Source organism: Petaurus breviceps, unplaced genomic scaffold (assembly GCF_028583685.1).
Source record: "Petaurus breviceps papuanus isolate PSGF00001 unplaced genomic scaffold, PetGlider_PUasm1.0 182, whole genome shotgun sequence".
In the NCBI taxonomy this organism is placed as follows: domain Eukaryota; kingdom Metazoa; phylum Chordata; class Mammalia; order Diprotodontia; family Petauridae; genus Petaurus; species Petaurus breviceps.
In genome coordinates, this window is record NW_027185786.1 from 3,618,477 (window position 1) to 3,639,787 (window position 21,311).

Genomic DNA, 21,311 nt, shown 5'->3' on the forward strand with positions numbered 1-21,311 from the left:
TTCCTTCTGCGGCCTCTCTCTGGGTGGAGTTTCCTTATTATGTCTATGTAGATGACTCCCAAGTGGATATATCCAGCCCTAGCTTCTCTTCTGAGCTCCCAGGGAGCCCAGGGTGCAGGACTGTATCTTCCTAGGTAGGCAGTGTGCCACTGATGAGGTATTCCCATGGCTATTTCCCGCTTTCTTTGTGCCAAAGGAGGCAGAAGCCACTACGTTAACCCCTAAGGGCAGCTAATGAGAAAGAAGGAATACAGGCTGTGATTCGGTGGGTGAGTTTGAGTAGCAGAACTTTTCCATTTTATTGTTTGTAAACTCTTCTTTGGTGAATAATAAGACAAGAAACTGAAACCAAAAAAAGGGAAAAACCAAAATGGAAAAGGCAAGGCAGGTCACGTTCTTGTCACAGTCAGAAACTGGAAGAAGGAATGATCTACACACAACCAGCTAGAGGGGTCAGGTGAGACTCGGGGAGCCAGGGCAGAGGAGGGACACTGGGGAGCAAGATAGACTGTCACCCTATTGGACGCAGTAGCCTAAATCATACAACGATGAGCTCATGCATCACAGCAAAGAGAACTAGGGCCCCTCTCCCCTAATCTGAGTCACAAGCAGAGCAGCACGGCTAGCCTGGGGTGGGGGGAAGTGATGTGGGACAGAAGGCTCAGGGAACATCCATCAGCAGCTGCTGCTCCTTCCTCTCCTGCTCTCTGGGGTGCTGGGCTGGGCAGCAGGGGGTGTTCGGGGCCTCCTAATCTCTAGGTCTTGGTGGAAGCGGCAGGGCAGAAGAAGGGAGAGAAGTGGGAGGAGAGGAGTACAGGTGCCCACTCCCTTTTACATGGGGGGCTCACTACAGAGCACAATCTCCAGGTCCTTGCGATACAGCTTCCCGGCTTCAGCCAAAGACATCACGCTCTTTCTGTAGGTTGTGAGGTTCTGGATGTTCATCTCCTGGGAGACCAGATGAGAGGGAGAGAAGGGGAGAGAGAGGGGTCAGTATAGGCGGTCACTTAGAAATGCAATCTAAGACCTCACTCCCTGTCCTGCACACAACTGGGCCCTTTCTGCAGTTGGAACCACTCCAGAGGACTACAAAAGGTTTATCTGAACACCACCTAAATGCAACCCAGCATCTCAATCTCTGCTTGGACTCTGATCTGCATTCTAATCCTAGCCCTAAATCTTGATCCTCCAGATGAACGCCCCTCACCCAACCTCCTCCTACAGGCAAACAATTCACATCCTCGAAGGTGACCAAAATGCTGTGTAGAAAGGTCTTGGACTATCTGACAGGGTCAGATGTACCTACATATGACACACCCCAGCATCCCCTCCAAAGGATTCTGCTGCAGGAAGCCTTGTTAGCACAACCTGACATTCTGAAGATTTCTCCCTTCTAAAGCCAGGGCACCTCACCAGTCCCCCCACTGTCCAGTAAGCTTCTCTTGGAATGAGAACAAATGTTTAGGTTTGTTACAGTTTATCTAGTACCCATCTAAATGCCTGCCCATGTCTTTATGTTACACAGAAGCCAGCTTTAAAAGGGTGGCCTGGGACAAGTTCTATATAGTTGAATTATGGCTTGAGTCCAAAGTTCAGAACAGCCTGGGACAGGAACACATCAGCAGCATTAGAATACTGCTCAGACATCACCAGGTTTGTTGCTTGTGGTCCACATCGTGGTCACCAGTTAGGGGATGGCCTTTGGAAGTTGCATTTTTAGTAGCTGCCCCCCTTGTCTTGTTCATGTCATGACACCGGTTTTACTGGTGAGAAAACTGAGCCATAGAGGTGCTTGACTGAAGGCTCAGTCCAGTTCACAGCTGTACCTTTTCTTTTGCTCCCTGAGCTTGCTGGTATGTTTTAGTCATGTCTGACTCTCCATGACCCCTTGTGGTGTTTTCTTGGCGGAGATACTGGAATTGTTTGCCATTTCCTTCCCCAGCTCATTTTACAGGTCAGGAAACTGAGGCAAATAGGGTGGAGTGACTTGCTCAGGGCCACACAGTGTCTGAGGCTGGATTTGAACTCAGATCCTCCTGACTCCAGGGCCACCTTGCTGTCCTCCCTGACTTCTGCTGCCTGCCTTCTTGTTTTGTTCCTGGCAGGGACCTCTGGTGTCCCCTTTTCTGTTGTTCATTTGAGACTTGCCTTCTTCATCCTGATGTTCCCCAGTACTCTGGCTCTAAGGCAAAGGGTGGTTTGTAAACATCTGAAAGCTTCTGTAGTCATCTTTGTGAAAAACCAAGAGCTGGGAAGTTAAAGCCAGCATCTTCCAGGGCAAAGCAATGCTTTGAGCCTGGGAAAGTCACCACTTAATTAGTATGTTTCTCTTTTCAGTTTGTCCTCTGCCAATTAAGAGATAAAAAAAAGAGGTGGGGGAAAAGCAGGTGCCTGCATGCTTTCAGGCTCTGAGCTTGACAGGTACCCCCACAGTGCAGTGAGGGAGTGTGAGGACCCAGCATTGTGGTGAACCTGGAAGCCAAGAGTTGCTTCTCTGTGTTTCAGCTAGAGAGCTGAGAGAAAATCCATTCAGATGCTTTCTTCTGGGACTCCTTAGCAAAGCTGATGGGTGGGTAGATAAAGAGGCACCTAGGGGTTTCAAACCTGTGCAAGAATTTAACAGTCTCCACTTCCTGGCTTTATTCAAGTCCCAGCTAAAATTACATCCTGTGTTCCCTAAGTCTGGACCAAAAATCAGATATTCCTTGGGGAAGTGGTTCTGGATGGAAGCACCCACTTGAAACAGACCATGAGGTCCCAGATGTATGTCTTATTCTCCACTGAAGCTTGGAAAGGAAGCCTACATTGTTTCACACACCTGAGTCTAAACCCTCTAGCTATTTTTTCATACATACAGCTATAAGTTATAGTAGTATTTTGTGGGTATTCAGGGCATTGCTGTGCCCACTCTCATCAGCACTTTGTTTTCACCCCACTTCAAAATCTTGTAGTCACCCTTGGATTTTTATTCTACTTTTCAAGAAAAAATAATTTGTTGACATTTTAATTTTCTCCACATTCAGACCTGAATCACATCTATGACTTTCCCCATCCTCAAATTGCTCCTTTTTTATTCATCCCGAGAGGCAGCCCTCTAGTTCACACCAAGGTTGGCTCACACCTTGGCTTTGTAAATCTCTATTGTCTGGCTGTTCTTGTCATCTCACAGGGTCCAAAATGCTGCTGTAGATTTGGGTTTCTCCGGCAGAGGCTTTGACCTCTTTGCTTCCTTGCTTAATGATTTTTTTTCTGGCTTCTCTTATACAGAGTTACAAGGTGACTGGCCAGTCCATCCTTACATTTATTACCTTCAGAATCTCCCTCTCCCTCTCTTCCCTATGCTACCTAGAAGCATAACATGCAACCATGAAGAATGTTACCTGGAGAAGCATTCTTGGTAGTTTCAATTCTCTCTAGGCTTTTTTTCACACCATGAATCAGTTCAAAAACTATGAAGGGAGTTAGTTAGAAAGGTAACATAATTGTGGGAGGGGCATGCTTGACTTTAGGGGTTCTCATCTGTTCCAGGAAAACAAACCTTGTTTGTGACCCCCTTTTCTCACTCACTGCCTTTCTTCGGTTCTCTTAGCTTCCCACCTCACATCTGTTCCTTCCTTCCCACATCCTCCTTCACATAGAAAGCTTGCTTAGACCAGGCAGTTGGGCTGGTGTGAATCCTTCTCAGATTTCCATGTCATGGGCTGAGGCAGAATTGTGGTTCCTAGTCAGAGCCACCTCAGAAGGATCCCCCAAAGACCTCCTCACCTTCTTGTTTTTCTCATACAGGTCCTTCAAAAGGGCATCCAGTTCATTCTCATCAATGTAGCCACTCCCATCCTGTAAATTGAACATAGACACTTGTCAGGGAGTTTCTAGTAATTCCCTCACCCCTCCCCTGCAACCTCATCTCCCTATCACTCAGTACAAGCTGAGGAACATTAGGCTCAATGGATACAATGCCAGACCAACTGACCATGCTAGTGTAACGGGAATGCAAATTTAAAGATCTTCCCTGCCACTAGGCTAAAGTGCACCTGAAACTTGGGGTAGGAGGCTGGTTTTTCAGTAAATACTTTTTGATTGGCCAGTGGGTCAATAAGGTTGTTACATTCTCTGAGCCAGGAGAAGGCTATATAAGCCCTGATGTGAGGCTTTGTTTTGGGGGCTCACTTTGAGAAGTGTTCTGTGATTTGATCTGGATTCTGAGAAGCCGTTGTCTAGAGCCTCCCCGGCTTTGAAAAACGCACATGTGGAAACCCAGATGTTGACTGGGTATGGATGTAATGGTTGGACAGTTTGGAAATCTGTCTACTTGATCTGTTTCTGTCTTGATAATTCTGCCTGTATACTTTGAAGTTCGGGGTGCTGACTTTTTCCCCTGAATAAGGTAAACGATATATGTCTGACTGATTAAAGTAAGCTTGTTAACCCATTTTGAGTTGCTTTCCTTTATCAAAGCAGATCCAAGAACCTGTGTGAGCAGCCACCCTAGGGACTCCAGGGTGCTTGCTGCTACAGCTAGTCAATTTAGTCAAAGAACTATCTTAATGGAGAAAAAGCAATCAGTTATTTAAATCAGTCAGCTAGTTCCCTCAAAATACTTGTTCTAATTACTGATGCATGGATTACTTTTTTGTTGTTGTTCACTAGGGTTGAACAGATCTCCAGAGTGGAAAAGGGTTTGATAACTTCTGGATGCCATTCCCAAGATGAGGTTTTAAGAGAAAGCTAATGATGCCAGGTGCACATATTGAGTTTCATGAGACAGGTGTTAAGGGCTGCTACCACCCAGTCCCATGAAGGATGTCCTTGTCTAAAGGAAAATGATAAATGGCATTGATGAGCCAGTGGGAGGCTAGAAGTGACTGAGACAGCCTAACCCCAACTGGGTATTTTTGATCGTTTTTCTTCTGCTGTGGGGTTTCAGATTCCCTATCTCTGGCCTTCCCCCCTAGAAATACAACTTTGCTTTCCTTTATGCATGCTGGCCTTCTTTTTACCTTGTCATAAAATGTGAAGATAGCATTGAACTCTTCTGAAGTCAGCTTCATACCCTGTATGGATCAAGTATGAATGGGTGAATAAATAAAAATCAATTTAAAAGGTGTGTGTGGAGGGAGGGGGCTTGGGGAAGCAATGTTCTGTAAGAGTAAAGAAGGCACAGAAAAGGGAAAGAAAAAAGAACTGTTTTACCTGAAATTTAAGGAGAAAATTTTCCTGTACAGGCAACAGTCTGGAAGGAAAATGTTAGAGTGTAGATTAGACAATAGACAAGAGAAACTGAGGCAGGGCAAAGGATTCTGGGAGAAGGTTAGCATCTACAGAGAAGATTGAAAAGTACAGATACAGGAGAAAACAAGTGAAATGAGTCGGTGGGTATCATGTAGTACTATTTATTTTTCTCATTTCTGGGAGATATCATCCACTTTGGTGACTTTCTTTATCATTTTAGATTAAGGCCAAATTTATATCCCAAACAAAATTCTTTTCCTAAGTTCCAGTTCTGCATTCCTAGTTCCATTCTCTTTGGAAACATCTCAAATTAACTATATCCAAAGTAGAACTCATCAACTTTCTTATTAAACTTGTTCTTCCTTTTATTTTCCCCCTTTCTAGTGTTGCTACTGCTACCCTCATAGTCACATAGGTTCAAAATGTTAGCATCATCCTTAATTATTCCTTCTTCCTCACCTCAGACATCCAATCAGTTGTCAAGTACTATTGATTTTACCTCTGAAATATTTCTATTATGGGTATCCTTTCCATTCATATTCATTACTCTTATTTCAAGCCTGCCCCGGCTCTCTCCTGAATCATTACTACCACCACCTAACTAACCTCCCTTCGTCCATTCTTTCCCCTCTTTCCTTCATCCTGCTGCCAAAGTAGTCTTTCCAGTACTAAGGTCTAATCGAGACACTTCAAATAAGAAACCTTCAGTGGTTTCTCATGGCCAGTGGGATAAAATACAAATTCCTTAGATGTATTGGAATCCCCCTGGCTTTAATTTAGCCTTCTAGCCTTATTTCATAAGGTTATATAATGGCATTCCCATTCACGTTCTTTGTGTTTCAGTAGAACTGGACTACATCTGGTCTCATCAGCCACAGTTGGACACACTGTACCTTGACCCCAACATAATGATACCATTTTGGTCCTCTTCCATAGCAAAGATCAACAACCCCAACTGCTCCCTAATATCAGCCAGCTCTCTTCCATCTTCGTGTCTTTGAGCACAGTATCTCCCATGCCATGGTCTCCCCTGCCCTCCTTCCTTTATTCCTCTTCCCATTCTTCCCCTGGTCAAAGCCTACTTCAACAATCAACTTATTCATGAACCTTTCCTAATCCTCTCAGCTAGAAAATCCCCTTCCCTCCCTGAACCTCTCAGGCCATTTCTGATTTTTCTTATGCACATTATAATTTTCTAATTTGTCTTATAGTAATTTGTATACTTGCCTCATCCCTCCCCCTGTTCCTCAGAGCTGAAAGCTCCTGATGGGTAGAGACTATGTTATTTTTCATTTTTCTATTATTAGCATCTAGCATACTTCCTTGAACATAGGTCATTAATGAATATTAGTTGAATTCAGCTGGAAGATGCCTTTCTTTTTGGTTGGCCAGAGGGGTGATGGGATCATAGCTACAAGCAGCAGAGCTGAAAACCAGTAGATATGCAGTGGTGGCATTGGATGTGTGAGGTGGCTCTTACCGGGACATCTCTGAGAGGCCCAATTTACCATCTCCGTTCAAATCAAACATCCGCAGCTGTCGGGATACAGAAAGATGTTTGGGTTATTGGCCTGCAAGCCAACTCTCCTCTTTCATGTATACGGCTGAGTCTGGCAAAGACCTATCTGACACTGAGTTATCAGAACCTTGGCCATTTCGCAGCTACCTAGTATTTAGCAACTATTCTCCAGGCTTTGTTGGAAAGGAAAAGGAAGGGCATAATGTGCAGAGACACCCTGAGATTGCTTATTTCCCTCTGAGGCTATGTGGAGGTCAGGAATCAACATCACTTAGAAATGGCACCCAAAGTGCCAGGAAGGCTTTAGAAACTCCATCCTCTCCCTTCCTTCGATAGTAGAGAAGCTAGAAAGCCTCACTGAACTCTAATTGGCTTATTTTCAGAGTCTTGCCTAGCTCTCTCCCCTCATCTCTCCCTTGCTGGAGCAGCAGAGGTTGCCATGGAAATGGTCAGTCCCCAAGTCTCCTGCTGGCTTAGGGGTTAAGGCAGGCTCACAATTCCAGCTAGTTCTTGAAAGGATGGAGCCTGAAGGGTGGGGAGCAGGAAGTGGTGGAGGGACCTGAGTATGACACGGGCATGCCGAAAGAAGGGTTCTGGACCAGCTGGCCTGAGTCTGTCTTGGGTCTGAGCTAAGTGGTGTTCCAAAGATCTTCCAGGGATCAAAGCCCCATCAGCTTGGGGCAGAGGCGGGGTTCCAGTTCAGTTCTCCTGTCCCAGGGGGGAGCTTTTTGCTTACTATGGTCTGTGTATACTCTTGGAGCTTGGGCTCATCATAGGGCCGGTTTGCTTTCTTCAGCAGGTCTGACAGGAATCCCTGAAAACACAGAAGGAATCAGTGACCCAGTAAGCCTACAGTGACCTTGGTGGGATTAAATAATACTCCTGAATACAATTGGCTGGTCTAGGGCATAGGAACGCGTTAAGGAAGAAGGAAGAAAAAGGGTCAGAGATCACAGAAACAGATGGAGGAGGGAGCGGAAGCCCCCCAAGGTTTTCCTCCAGTTGTTTATCCCTGGGCTGGGAGGCAAGGCATTCCTCAGTTGGTCCTTGAGCCTGTCAGCAATAACCTAGAATCTCCTCTGGTTAGGGATGTGGCAGGTCCGAAGGGAAGGGCACAGCCGGTTGGGCTGCGTTCTCACTGCTTTACTTCCCCCAGTTTCTGAGTGGGCCGGGGGTGGGGGTGGGATGTGCAGTTTCTCTCCTTCCTGTTACCTCAAATGTGGTACCTAATCACTGCACCTGGAAACTGGGAACCACAACTCAGAAAAGCTCCCATCCCAGAACTTCACCCCTCCAACACACACACCAAGGGTGTGACCACACTGCTCCTTCACCCAGTCACTGGGAGGATGCGTCATCTCACACCTATGCCGCCTCTGGCCGGAAGCTGAGAAAACCGAGAGGTGTCTTGGCTTTCCAGGTGGAAATCTTCTAATTGCCCTTTTCACAAGATGTGCAGTGGAGGGATTGCATCTGTTTGTCTTCCTTTCTGATCTCGTCCCTCCCTCTGCCTGCCCTCACCCCACAAGCAGCCTTCTCCCCAGGGGCCTGTTTCTTGATTTCTGCACCCTGGGAATTTGGTAAAATAAGCAAGAACATGTGACCCAGAAGCACCCATGCTTGCAGTGACCATCCTTCTGTTTTCCATGGCAGCCTACCTTGAGCTCATTGGCTTCAATGTACCCACTCCTGTCCGTGTCATATTTCCGCCAAGCCTGCAAGAGAAATGTTGGATGGTTGGCAAACAGCCTCCTCTGGCCATCAGGCCACCAATCTCTGCTGTGTTTGGAAAAGGCATCTTATTGTAGAATGTCAGTCTTGAAAGACAGAGACCTTGAAGGTCCCTATCAGTACTCTCCCCACCATACCCTTTGGCCCTCAGCCTCCCAAGCCAGAGTCCTAGTTCTAGTTCTGTTGAATTTAGTAAACATTTCTAGGTACCCCAACCCAATTCTGGGAATTAAGATTTAGGACAGACAGGCATGGGGTCTGAAGACAGAGTGAGACACTCTCTGCCTTTAAGGAGGGGGGAGGCAAGGTTTTTTTTCTAGGGCTAGAGAGACCAGAGCATGTTGGGCTGAGGGAAAGCATTATAGCCCTAGGGAGAGATTGAGTCCTCTGAAGAGATAGGAGAGTAGGATTGAACACACAAGGAGAGGGTCTTAGCCTTGACAAGAAAAAGGCCTATTTCCTCCTCAGACTCCTTATTTTCTCCATATCTTTAAGGTAGCCAAGCACTTTCTTCATAACAACTCTGCAAAATTAAAAAATCTGCATTTTTTGTCAACATGGCTGATATGGACATGTTTTGTATGATTTCACATGTGTACATATTGCTTGACTTCTCAGTGAGTGGGGGAGAGGCTGGAAGGTGGGAGAGAATTTGGAACTCAGAATTGAAAAATGAATGTTAAAAAATCAAAATGACAATTGTGTAATGCTCCCATTTTAAAGATGAGGACAAGTGACTAGTCTATAGCCACATATTTAGCAAGGATTGAGAACTGGGATTTAAGTCCACCTCTCTCTCCCCTCAAGGCTGTTGCCCTTTCCATTGATGACAAAAGTTGTTGTTTGAGACTCCACTTGGGATTTTCATGGCAAAGACACTGGGATGGTTTGCCGTTTTCTTGTCCAGCTCATTTTACAGAGGAGGAAACAGGAAAACAGGGTGATGAGGGTGAAGTGACTTGCCCAGGGTCATACAGCTAGTGTCTGAGGCTGGATTTGAACTTTTTTGGATTTTGAAGATGAGTCTTCCTGACTCTAGCCCAGCACGCTATCTACTGCACCACCCAGCTAGTAAATGGTTTCAGTCCTGTGTTACAGACCAGCTGTTTGAGGAATATCTAATTATGAGAGCTCCTCCTTTTCTTCAAGAAAACCCTCACACCCAACTCCATTGAATAATCCCTAGATCAAGGATAAATGGATGCAAAGGAAGAATCCACACTTTCAGATAGTTCAACTGGACTCCTTTTTTCCTTCGAAACAAGACAGTGATGTAAGGAGACATAGAGAAGGTGGGCTACAGGACAGAATATCTGAACCAGATTTTGAAATGAGATCATTCCAAGGCCAAACTTGTCCTGCTCTCCCCTCCTCCCAGGCCCGCTGCTGGCTCTCAGCCTTTAGCAATCTGCTTTGTGCAGTTGGATCATTATTCTTTTCTCATTCAAGACAAATAGTTAGAGAGACTTGGGTTTTTTTCTTTTAATTCCAAAGGATTCCTGAGGCTTGGCTAAAATTAGAGAGACTTGGTGCTCTGAGCAGGTGGGATTCATGTCCTCTGAGAGCACAGACCTTTTTGTGCTGCTGAGCAGCCTGTTTCATGTTTTTGGCTGATGGAAACTGCAAAGGGGAAAGGCTCAGGAGGGGCGGGGATCCTGGGACATCTGCTTTTCAGCTATTGTGGAGCTCAGGAGGGCTGAAGCCAGAGATGGATTCCAACTCATTTCAGCCTCAGAGAGAGGGGCAATGATCACAGATACTTGGCCTCTTTTCAGTTCCCTTTTAATCCGTCCCCATGCTTCGCTCTAATTAATCTCATCCTGGTTCTGTATAGGAGGGGAAACTGAGGACTGTTCTTCACTGCATGCCTTTCGGTTGTGTCTGACTCTTTGTAACCCCATTGGGGGTTTTCTTGGCAAAGATACTGCCATTTCCTACTCTAGCTCTAAGCTGAGGCAAGCAGGGTTAAGTGACTTGCCCAGGGTCACACAACTAAGAGGCTGGATTTGAACTCAGGAAGATGAATCTGCCTGACTCCACTTTGCCACCTATGTGCATTTCATTTCATTTAGCCTTTCGTTTACTCTGTATATATCTTGTCTCTCCTGTTAGGATGCATTAATCATCCTTCAAGGCAGGGCCCATTTTAGTCTTTCTTTGTACCTTAGAGCTTAACACGGTGCCTGGCCCCTAGTAAGCATTTAATAAAAGCTTATTGACTGATGAACATGCTCATGAGGAAAGGAAGGGTCTAGTGATGTTTGATCAGTTCCAGAGGTGGGTGTGGGCCACCCTGAAATGTTCCAGTTGCTAGTCCAAGCATAGAACCCTGTGTGCCAACCGTTGGGTTTCCTTGATGGAAAAGCCAGTTAAAAATGCTTTTAGTGGCACATTAGACAAAGAAGACGACTGATGTGTTGGATGCCACCTGACAATGCTCCCATGTGAATATGAATGCTAACATAAGGTGCAGAGGAATGCTGGGGTTTTAAAAATGTGTCCCCCACCCTGAGAAAGTGTTAGTTCTCAGCCAATGGGTACTGCGCATGGGGATTTCATTGAAGGGTTTTTATTTGTTGGGTTCAATTTCTAGTCATTTTTTGGCAGTGAATTTTGGTGGTAGGACTATTAAATGGATATTGATTTAAAACATATTAAAACAGCAACATGAATGCTGTTTTTGAAAATCCCATTTTAAAAACCCTGTCTGTTTGCCAGAGTAGAGAGAGTGTATGTGGTGGGTATGGTTCGAATTTGGCTTTGAGACTGATCAAGTGAAGAACTGTTACAGCAAGAAGATTATTAGCAAATCATTACTGGTCTGTTTGAGTCATGGCAGGTTCTGTAATATTTCTCTATAGGGCTTCAAAGGACCATTGTAAGATCCTTAAATTCTGAGGTCACTTTTAAAAATAAAGAATGGGAAACTTTTTGTACCCTGTGTCTAATAATCTCCATTTTAAAGAAGGAAAGCTGAGGTGTAGAAGGAGGAAATTATTTCTATAGTCACACACAATGAATCTGAAGTGGAATTAAGACTAGAATTCAGGATACTTCCTTTTCTTGGGCCTCAGTTTTTCTAACTTTAGTAAAAAAATACATTGGCCCCTTTCTCTTCCTTTCCTCAGTGGTTATAATGAAGGGAAACAGGATGCCTACAAAGTATTTTGAGCTCCTTGAAGAAAGCTGTTGGATCAACCCAACAAGTCATTAGGATGTTGAACTGTGCACCAACTTGGGGCCTCCCCAGTCCTAGAGGAAACCCAAGAGCTCGGTTTCCTGGCTTGAACGTGACTCTGAGCTATTTCTCCAAATGAAGGGCAACCTCTGGAAGTGTCTTTCCTGACCTTGGATTCTGGGAGGGATAGTTCTGTCTTAGGGGAGGAGAAAGAGCAGGCATGGGCCACACGAGACACCCTGCAGCTTACCTCCATGAACTCTGCGCTGGAGCCCACATGTTGCCTGAAGCACAGCAGAAAGTTCTCCTCTGTAGGCAGGATCTGGGCCAACTGAAGGAAACAGACAAGAAGCCAGTGAGGATCTCTCCTTTCAGTTCCTGACTTACTTGACCGCTCTGAGGTCAGTCAGCAGCCTTGCCACGGTGGCACCTCCTGTTGCTTATTCCCATCGAAGCTGGAGGGGAGATGGGAGTAGATGTGTCCCACCCCCACTCCCAATCCCCTACAAGTCCTGCATATGAAGCATTTACTGTGAGGGATACCAGGGGAGAGCAGTCACTTTTAAAAATACAATTAGCCCTTCTAGAGAAGGATTGTAATTCAATTAGGTAGTGAGTAATGACAGCTTATGAATGAACACTTTGTTGAGAATTGGCCTCTTAGGTCTTGGAACTAGGACTTCAGAAATCTTATGGATGAAAACACTTAGGTCAGAAATGTTAAGTTCTTGGCCCAAGGTTACATAGTGGTACACACCAGAACCAGAAATGAGGCCCAGATTTTCTGACACCAAACCCATGTTATTAGCAAGAAAGAGATCCTAGATGGGCATCTGGGAGAAGCCCACCAGGAGAGGCAAGGTAAGCGAGAACTCCATCATAATAGCCAGCATTTATATAGTTCTTTAAAGTTTCCAAAGCACCATACATGTTAAGTCATTTGATCCCAACTTTGGCCCAATTTCTTGACTTTAGTATCTTATCTGGGGGAGGCTCTGACCCCTGCCATTCAAAAATCAATCCATATGTGCAAACTTTGGCACACATAGTGCTGGCAATCTTGTGCTCCAGTGTGCCCTGTGAAATCATTATGACTGGGGTCCCTTCTGTGCTGTACACAGGAAAAAAGAGAGGCAAATTTTCCTAATTGAATGTGCCTATATTGAGCAGGATCTGCCTAGAGTGGGGTAGCCTCCCCCAAAGAAGATGGAGTAAATGTCCATGATGTTGGGCTAAGGGAAGCATCAAAGGGTTAGGCCATTGCTGTTTTCTTACTTCCCAGGAGCATAAAAGAACTGGACGGATATTAATAGCATATATTTATATAATACTTTAAGATTATCAAAGTAGTTTACTTATCTTAATCTTTATAACTACCCCCTACAGTTCTTAGTTTACAGGTGAAGTAACTTGCCCAGGGTTATGTAGATAATAAATGACAGAGCTGGGATTTGTACCCTAGGTTTGGTACTTTTGGTTGTATCTGACTCTTCCTGACCCCATTTGGGGTTTTCTTGGCAAAGACACTGGAGTGGTTTGCTATTTCCTCCTCTAGCTCATTTGGCAAATGAGGCAACTGAGGCAAACAGGGTGAAGTGACTTGTTCAGGGTCACACAGCTAGTAAGTGTCTGAGGTCAGATTTGAACTCAGATGAGTCTTCCTGACTCCAGTCCCGGTGCTTTGTGCCCTGTGCCACTAGTGGTTTTCTTACTTTATCTCTGTGATGCCATTTCTCAAGAAGCAGGTAGGAATTCCCCAGTGCCCTATGGGTTCTTGTGCTCTATCTGAATTTAAACCCCCTTCTTCCAAGGTAGCCCCAAATCCTAAATCCATAAGGATGAATGGGAGAAGCAGGGAAGGGGGTATAGGAGAATTTCCATTGCCCCAGCCCCCCCCCCCATGCCCTGGTGCTTTATCAGGAGGGCAGAACTCACCTCTGCCATCTCAATTTTTCCGTCTGCATTCTTGTCATACTTCTGCATGAACTCCTTCATCTTCTCCCCAAAGCTACCACTCTTTGTTTCCTTCAGAAAGACAAGGAAGGGGAATCCAAGTGGATCTTGTCCTTTGAACCTCTAGGCTGCCCCCACAGAACTTCCCTTGGACCTGGCAGTGGGTGGGAAGTGTTTCTAGCTAGTTATTCATTATGGATGGTGGCCAACACTCTCCAAATTGGGCTGATCCCAAACTGGCTAATCTAGTTTAGGCTCCTTCCCCCCTTTTTAAAAAATATTGTGATGTTATCAGTTAGGGACCTCCTGATGAGAAACTCCTTCCACCAATGCAGATGTGAGAGAATTGTCTGGGGCACTTGCCCAAGGTCACCTGCTATGAAACCAGGCTTCAACACAGGTCTTCCTTATTTCAAGACTAGCTCTTTGTTCACTCTGCCGGGCAGTCCTTCTTTAGCTTTCTAAGACCTGCCCCTGTCCTATTTGCACAAACTCTAAAGGAAGGTACAAGGCCTCAGCATGCCCTGTTGAGTGTAAGTAACTGTACTCCACCCTAAACCTTCATGGCCACACCAAGAGGAGTGTTCTCGGCATTCTCCAGTTCCCACAGACATGAGGCGAACATTGAGCTCCATATGATACAGTGGCCATTCTGGCTAGGGCTCATCTAATCCATTTCAGATAAGGCTGCAGTTTAAGTTTCTAAGGCAGCCAGATAGGTGGGGATCTGACCTGCATATCACAGAAGGAGAAACTGAGGCAGAGAGGGACAGTGTTATGTATCACGTTATTTGGTGTAGCTGGCAGGAGAGTAATTTCTATTGCTTAGAAAAGTCATCACTTGATTCTAATCCCCATATTAATGTGGCTTTTGAACCATTGGTTATGTAGTGGACTTGGAAACGTGCCTTTATATATTCAAACATTAAATCTAGCCACATATGAATCACCAAGAAGCAATCTAAACCAACTTTTTAATGCTATAAATCACTTTTTTTTGGAAAGGCTTGAGGGAATTCATAGACTCTCAAAGTTGGAAGGGACTACATAGGTTCAGTTTGTACCTAGAGCTGTACTTGAGGCAAACACATGACTTTCTAAGAGCAGCAGGCTTTCACTCATGGCATGGACCATGATGCTCTTCTCAGGCCCTAGTGAACTCCTTTAATGGATGAGTGTCTTCAGGTACAATTCCCCCCCCGCCCCCAACCGGAATATGCTAGAAATAATCTCTCTTTGTTTTTCTAAGTGATTTGGAAGTAATTTTGAATTCGTGTTAGGCGGTCGGATTAGCAGCAGGCTGGGCTGCACAATGAGAGCCTGACCTCTAGTGTCTGCACGATATATAGCTCTGGATGCCCAGGTAAGAAAGAGCTACCATGTTCTAGGAGCCTTGACTTGGGTGTTGCGTGGGACTGGCCAATGAGCCTAGTCCTGATGGTACAGTACAGAGGGCTTTTGATGCCATTCCCCATCTAGAACAGGTTGGGAAGCCTGCTTACAGGAGGGCTCATTGGTTCATAGGCCAGTCCCATCCATTCAAAGACATTTTCAGCTTTATCTCTGACTCATTCTATAGGCTTCCAAATACTAGTAACTCTGGATGTGGAGGAACCTGGAACTAGCCCTTTTGCCGTACAACTTGGGGATCAGCTGCTCAGTATTATTTAAGCAGTTATTTTCCTGGAAAATAAAAATTCAGCCATGCGTGGAGGTATACAATAGGAATTCCTGCTCCTGGGGAGGACAAAGCTGGTGGATTGCTGAGCTCTGGAGTCCAGCACCAATATGGTGAGCCCTCAGGAGCAGGGAGCCTTCGGGCTGCCTGAGGAGGCATGAATGGGCCCAAGTAGGAAATGGTGTGGATCAGCAGTAGGTCGACTTTGTACTTTCAGCCTGAGTGAGACAGGGAGGCCCACAAGAAGGAAAAGGAAAGGAAGGAAGGAAGAAAGGAAGAAAAAAGGAAGAAGAGAAAGAAAGGAAGATACAGAGAAAAAGAAGCAGGGAAGGAAAGGAAGGAGAAATAAAGAAGGAAATAGAAAAAGAAAGGACAGAAAGAAGCAAGGAAGGAGGAAGGAAGGAAAGAAAGAAGTCATTTGGGTTAGGCAGGCAGGCACTAGTTCCTTTCGCCTGTAAACAAAGCCACATCAGCTGTGGGCAGGGGCTCCTGCTCTGGCTTCTGCCTAGGTTCCAGCTACAGGCAGAAACAAGGGGAGCAAGAGGAGAATCTGAACACCAACCCTCCTTACCATGCCAGCTCCTTTTCTCGCACTTTCCAGTTCTTGGAAGAAATTTTCTAGTTCTTTTCCTTCGATGTAACCGTTTCCTGCAGGATGACAGAAACAACAAAACACCTTCCATCAACCCTGGGGAGTGAAACTGATGGGAGGCTGGAAGGGGCAGAGAGGGAAGCCCGGGCCGTGATGGGACTGGGATTCTCATTTTGTCAATAAATCATCTAATCAACCAAACCTGGATTTGCTGCCTGTTTACTGTGCTACTCCCACCCTAGTGGGAACCTGCAGGGGAACACAACCCCTACCCTCAGAGGGCATTCAGTAGAGTCTGGGGGACAGATTCATACTCTCACACAAAATTATACAAGATAATACACGCTGATGGGTTCTTCTTCATAGGTCAGACTTCACACAAGGTGGCACAAGAGAGAAGGCTTCAGGGAGGAGGCAAGACTTTGAGCCACAAGGTAGAACTGCTGCAAGGGACCCCAGCAGGTTTATCCTGGCCAACTCCCCTGTTTTAGTTCATTTTAAAAAACAGGTTTTTATTTTTCTATGGACGCAGCGGGTAACCGACCAACCCCAAGCAGCATCCATCCCCTGTCCAAGCCTGTCCCCTGGAGAGTCTCAAGCCCATGGGGTCCAGTCTTGGCTGTCACCTTGGGTGCTGTCTTGGCATCGCTGTAGTCATGACTACTGTTCTCTAGACTCTTACCTTTTTTATTCTGTTTTCCTTCATTCACGCCTTCCCAGGTTTCTGAATTCTTCCCAATCTTTGTTCCGGAGGGTACACGGATATATTCATCTACCACAATCTGTTCAACCATTCCCCCATTGCTGGCCACATATTTCATTTCTAGCTGTTTTCCTGCTCCAGTGTTTTTTCCCCCTGGATCTTTTCTTGTCATTAACCTCCTTAGGGCACCACACCAATAGTGTCTTCACTGAGTCAGAGCACCATTGAGGAGCTTTTCTTGGATAATCCCATCCTTTTTTTTTTTTTTAGCCCATCAGGGCTCTTATTTGACATTTTAAAACATTTTTACGTATTTTTAAACATTTTTCTTATTTTACATAGGGGAAAACTGAGTCTCAAAGAAGCTGAGGGGTTTGCCTAAAAGAATAACAGTGATGTGATCGGAAACCATAGTATTCTGATCAGAATGGGCCTCCTCAGAGGCAGCTGGGTGGTACAGGGGACAGACAGAGTGCTGGACCTGGAGTCAGGAGGACTTGAGTTCACATCTAGATTAAAACACTTCCAAATTCTGTGGCCCTGGGCAGATCATTTAACCTCTGTCTGTCCCAGTCTCCTCAGCTGTAAAATGGGGATGATGACTATAGCATCTGCCTCCCTAAAGTGGTTGTGAGGATTAAATGAGGAAGTATACATGGAATGCTTAGTACGGAATCTGGCACATAGTAGGTGCTCAATAAATGCATGCTTCTTTCCTTTCTTCCTCTCTAGGACTTCTCCCCTTGGCCTCTTGAGAGTATTATTTTTCAGTTTCTCTTCTGCATATCAACCAGGGAACCTCAGACTCAGACAGAACCCCTGAGACAGACCTACATGTGTCTGTCAAGCACATTATTAATCAAACACTAAATATTGAACGTGTAGAGAAATAAGTAACATAAATTATGGATGCTGTCTGCAAGTTAGGGATAAAAATGTGAGCAACAAAGTCAGAGGGGGGTAGTTTCTTCTTGGCATTGCATGTTTGGTGGGGGAAGAAGGGAATGGGGGCGTCACATTGCTTCTGTTTAGGCCTGGAGGTTTCAGGAGGAGGTGAAATTTCAAGACCTTCTTAAGTGCCAAGAGCAAATTAGTTGATTGGGCAGGGTTGGTTGGGAGGGGAAGGTGGCATTTCAGGGAACAATGCAGTTCCATTTTTAATGGTTTAATGTTTCCTTTGAAGTTCCCGTTAAAGGAAAATGCACTGGAGATATTGATAGGTGAATCAGAAGTCAGAACACCTAAGTGGGAATTTCAGTTCTGTTATATGTTACAAAGTCTGTGTAACTTTGGGCAAGTCACTTAACTTTTCTGGGCCTCGGTGTCCTTGTCTATAAAACTGTTGGTTTAAGCTATATGAGCTCTTCTAGCTCTAATCCCATGAACAGGGTATTTTCTTTCCTGTTTCTCTTTGCTGTGATGACGGCCTCTGACTTTTAGACAGAGTTTTCCATTAACCAAGAGGACAACATTGCTTAGGTTCACATCCATCTGCCATTCCCAGCTGAGGAAACATAAGCACAGAGAGGCTGAATCATTGGTCTAAGGTCACACAGCTGGCTAGTGGCAGTGGAAACTAGAAACCTCGTCTCCTGACTTTTTAAGTCTAGTACTCTGTTAGACCATCTCCAGATCAAGCTGGTTGGGAGCCCAAGTGGAGGGGGGGGTGTAAGGAGGCATGAGAAGAGACACAGCCTGCCTGAGTTTTAGCCCACGGGGAAGGTAGGCAGCAGGAGTAGGTCCAGGGTTACTGGCTGCCTATCCACCTTTCTGAAAGCATCTACAGACAAATGTCTACCTCACTACACAGACCCTGCCCATCTGATGCCAGTCTTGCCCACATCAGGTACAGGAAAACACTTGACACACCATCGTTGGTCCCAACTAGGATACTATTAACCACTTAGAAGTAAGTTCCCTCATGGTAGCACCAACCTATCACCCAAGGGCTCTACTGACATGGGGCTGAGCCAGATGGCACCATGCTCAGTCCCTTCAGGGTGAAAAACCAGACTCTGGGTTTCACTCCCAAGCAGCATTTGCAGGGCTCCTGCCCACTAGGTAAGCCCCACACCAGTGGCCATGGATAAGGATGTGGTTGCCATAGTTACTAGTTTTCCCTAACCTTTAAGCAAATCTGCTTCCCATGAACAGCAACAAAGAAAGAGAACTAGTCTGGGAATCCCAAATCTTGGGTCCTTTTTCTGACTTTAGACTTACTACAATGAATTGAAACTGAGTCCATTAATTTGTGCCTTCTGTATCTCTGTTTCCCCATCTGCAAAATGAGGGTGACAATCTTTTCCACTGAATATGATTATGAACATGTAGTACTTCTTGGCTGATAGATGCAATTAAAAAAATTAAATACATTTTTATTGATATCTTTTGTTTTTATCGTCTTCATTTCCCAACATATATCCCTCCCCCCACCCTCCCAGAGAGTCATCCAAGTAACGAAGAATAAGAGAGGGAAAAAAGCTGTGTAAAACTAGCAAACGGAAAAAAATCTCAACATTATTTGAAGTGTTCCACATCCATAGTTCCCCATCTCTGCCAAGAAAGGAGGGAGGTGCATTCTCATGTTTATTATCATTGTTTTGTAATTATCAGTCTTGGGCATTTAAATTTCATAGCATTTAGTTGCAAATGTTTTTTGGTTCTTTCCATTTACATTGTTTTTCTGCTTCTGCTTACTTAATTTCGCATCATTTTATATATGTCTTCCTATAGTTAGTTCTCAGTGTTTATTTTAGTCATTGTTTCTTACAATACGGTAATATTCTGTTACACCCCTACACTTGTTTATCCATTTTCCGATGGATGGACTCAGTGCGTTATCAGTGCCAGAGAACCCTGCTGCACAAACAGAGAAAGGTGCTTCTTTGCATCTCTGAGATTTGCATTTACAAATATTGTTAGAAGAAATGAGTTATATTCCAGTCTGAAAGTATCAGTCACTCTCTGGCTGGAAACCTCAATAGTCATGTCAAGTCTACAAGCATTTATTACGTACCAACTATATTCCAGACACTCTGCTAAGCACTAAGGACACAAAGAAAAGATCTCTGATTCTTGGAGGATCACCCCAAGGGAGAGGTAGTCGACTCTCAGTTCCAAATGGTGGAAGGGGAAATGAAGCTTGAGCAGTTAAAACAATAATCAAACAAATCAGTGTATAAGGTTTCAACTTCTTCCCACTTCATGTGAGACAAGGGCTGAGGATAGAAGCAATTGGGGGCAGAAGAGATTGGATCTAGACCAGGGGTGGGGAACCTGTAGCCTCGAGGTCACATGAGGCCCCCTAGTCTTACTGCTGCCCTTGAGGACCTAGAGGGCCACATGTGACCTCGAGGAGGCAGGTTCCCCATGCCTGGCCTAGACTGTACTGAGTCAGGTAGCTGTAATGAAAGGGCATTTAAAATTACCCCAAGCTGACTGTCACATCCCTCCCTAAGTCTTCTATTTTCTGGGCTTAAACAACCCCAGATCCCTGTGTGACCGTGTCCAGGATTCTTATCACCCTGTTCACTGCTTTTTGGATGCATTTTAATTTGTCAGTGCCCTTCCAAAGCTCTGGCACCCAAAGCAGACCACAATATTACAGATATGGTCTGTTGGGGTGAGGGGTGAGGGCGCTGCAGAATCACAACTTCTTCATCCTTTCTCCTCTGCCTTTTTCAGGCTTTTAAAATTTTTTTGGTTTCCCTACTAACTCACATTGAGCTCATGATCCATGAAAACTCCAGATCTTTTGCATATGAGTAAGTAGAAAAGGGACAGACTGGGACTGGTCTTGTGATTTCATTGGTATGAGGAATTTGTTGGTGAAGAAGCTCCTTGTGCCAAGGCAGAGTACACACAGGGGCATCTGAGGCCTCATCTCTTCCACAAAGCCTCCCCTCACTCTTCTAGCCCAGGCTTATAGCTCCTGCCCCAAACTCCTTGAGCAGTTATAATCTGTACTATATAACCTGGCACTTATGTGGCTTTATATTTTGCCTCCCGTGTCCTGTCTTAATCCCTTTAGGCTTAAGTTCCTTTTTTTTTTTTTTTAAAGCAATCGGGGTTAAGTAACTTGCCCAAGGTTACACGGCCAGTTATGATTTCTGGGTGTGGTGCTGAGTATCTGAGCCCGGATTTGATCCAGGTCATCCCGACACTGGAGCCAATGCTCTTACTCGCTGAGCCACCTGGCCGCCCCTAAGCTATTGGGGTTAAGTAACTTGCTCAAGGTTACACGGCCAGGTGTTTCTGGGTGGGTGCTAAGTGTCTGAGCCCGGGATTCGATCTCCAGGTGTTCTCAACACTGGAGCCGGTGCTCTTACTCGCTGTGCTACCTGGCCGCCCCTTAGGCTTAAGTTCTTGATCTGGAGTCCATGAACTTAAAAAAAAGATATATTTTTTATAGTTATATTTTACTATAATTGGTTTCCTTTGTTGTCCTTTGTATTTTACTTTACATATTTAAAAGCATTATTCTGAGAAAGGGGTCCAGACATAGCATAAGAAAGATTAAAAGCCCTTGCCTTAGGGGTCTGGACAGGCTTCTATTTTCCCAGAACCCCCAGGGATGACAGGAGCATAGATCTGGACCTGGAAGGGAACTTAGAAGCCATGGAGGGTCCATGGGAGATGCTGCATCACTTTCTGTTGTCCTCTCCTTACTGCTTGCTGGTGCAATAGCCCAAATAACTCTCAAGCCTCCTTAAGGAGGGTATAGTC

General features: G+C 45.2%; 1 protein-coding gene across 1 annotated transcript in view; it reads right to left on the reverse strand.

Moving 5' to 3' along the window:
* Window positions 1–270: 270 nt before the first annotated feature.
* The window catches only part of CALB2 (calbindin 2), a 30,004-nt gene continuing 8,963 nt past the window's right edge, over window positions 271–21,311 (reverse strand). Inside the window, exons 2-11 of the mRNA XM_069087625.1 lie at window positions 15,863–15,939; window positions 13,596–13,685; window positions 11,911–11,991; window positions 8,410–8,466; window positions 7,488–7,565; window positions 6,713–6,768; window positions 5,194–5,233; window positions 5,001–5,054; window positions 3,766–3,837; window positions 271–948 (exon numbers count right to left, since the gene is read on the reverse strand). Coding sequence (XP_068943726.1) covers window positions 832–948; window positions 3,766–3,837; window positions 5,001–5,054; window positions 5,194–5,233; window positions 6,713–6,768; window positions 7,488–7,565; window positions 8,410–8,466; window positions 11,911–11,991; window positions 13,596–13,685; window positions 15,863–15,939 — 722 coding nt within the window. The 3' untranslated portion in view covers window positions 271–831. The remainder of the gene's footprint in view (window positions 949–3,765; window positions 3,838–5,000; window positions 5,055–5,193; window positions 5,234–6,712; window positions 6,769–7,487; window positions 7,566–8,409; window positions 8,467–11,910; window positions 11,992–13,595; window positions 13,686–15,862; window positions 15,940–21,311) is intronic.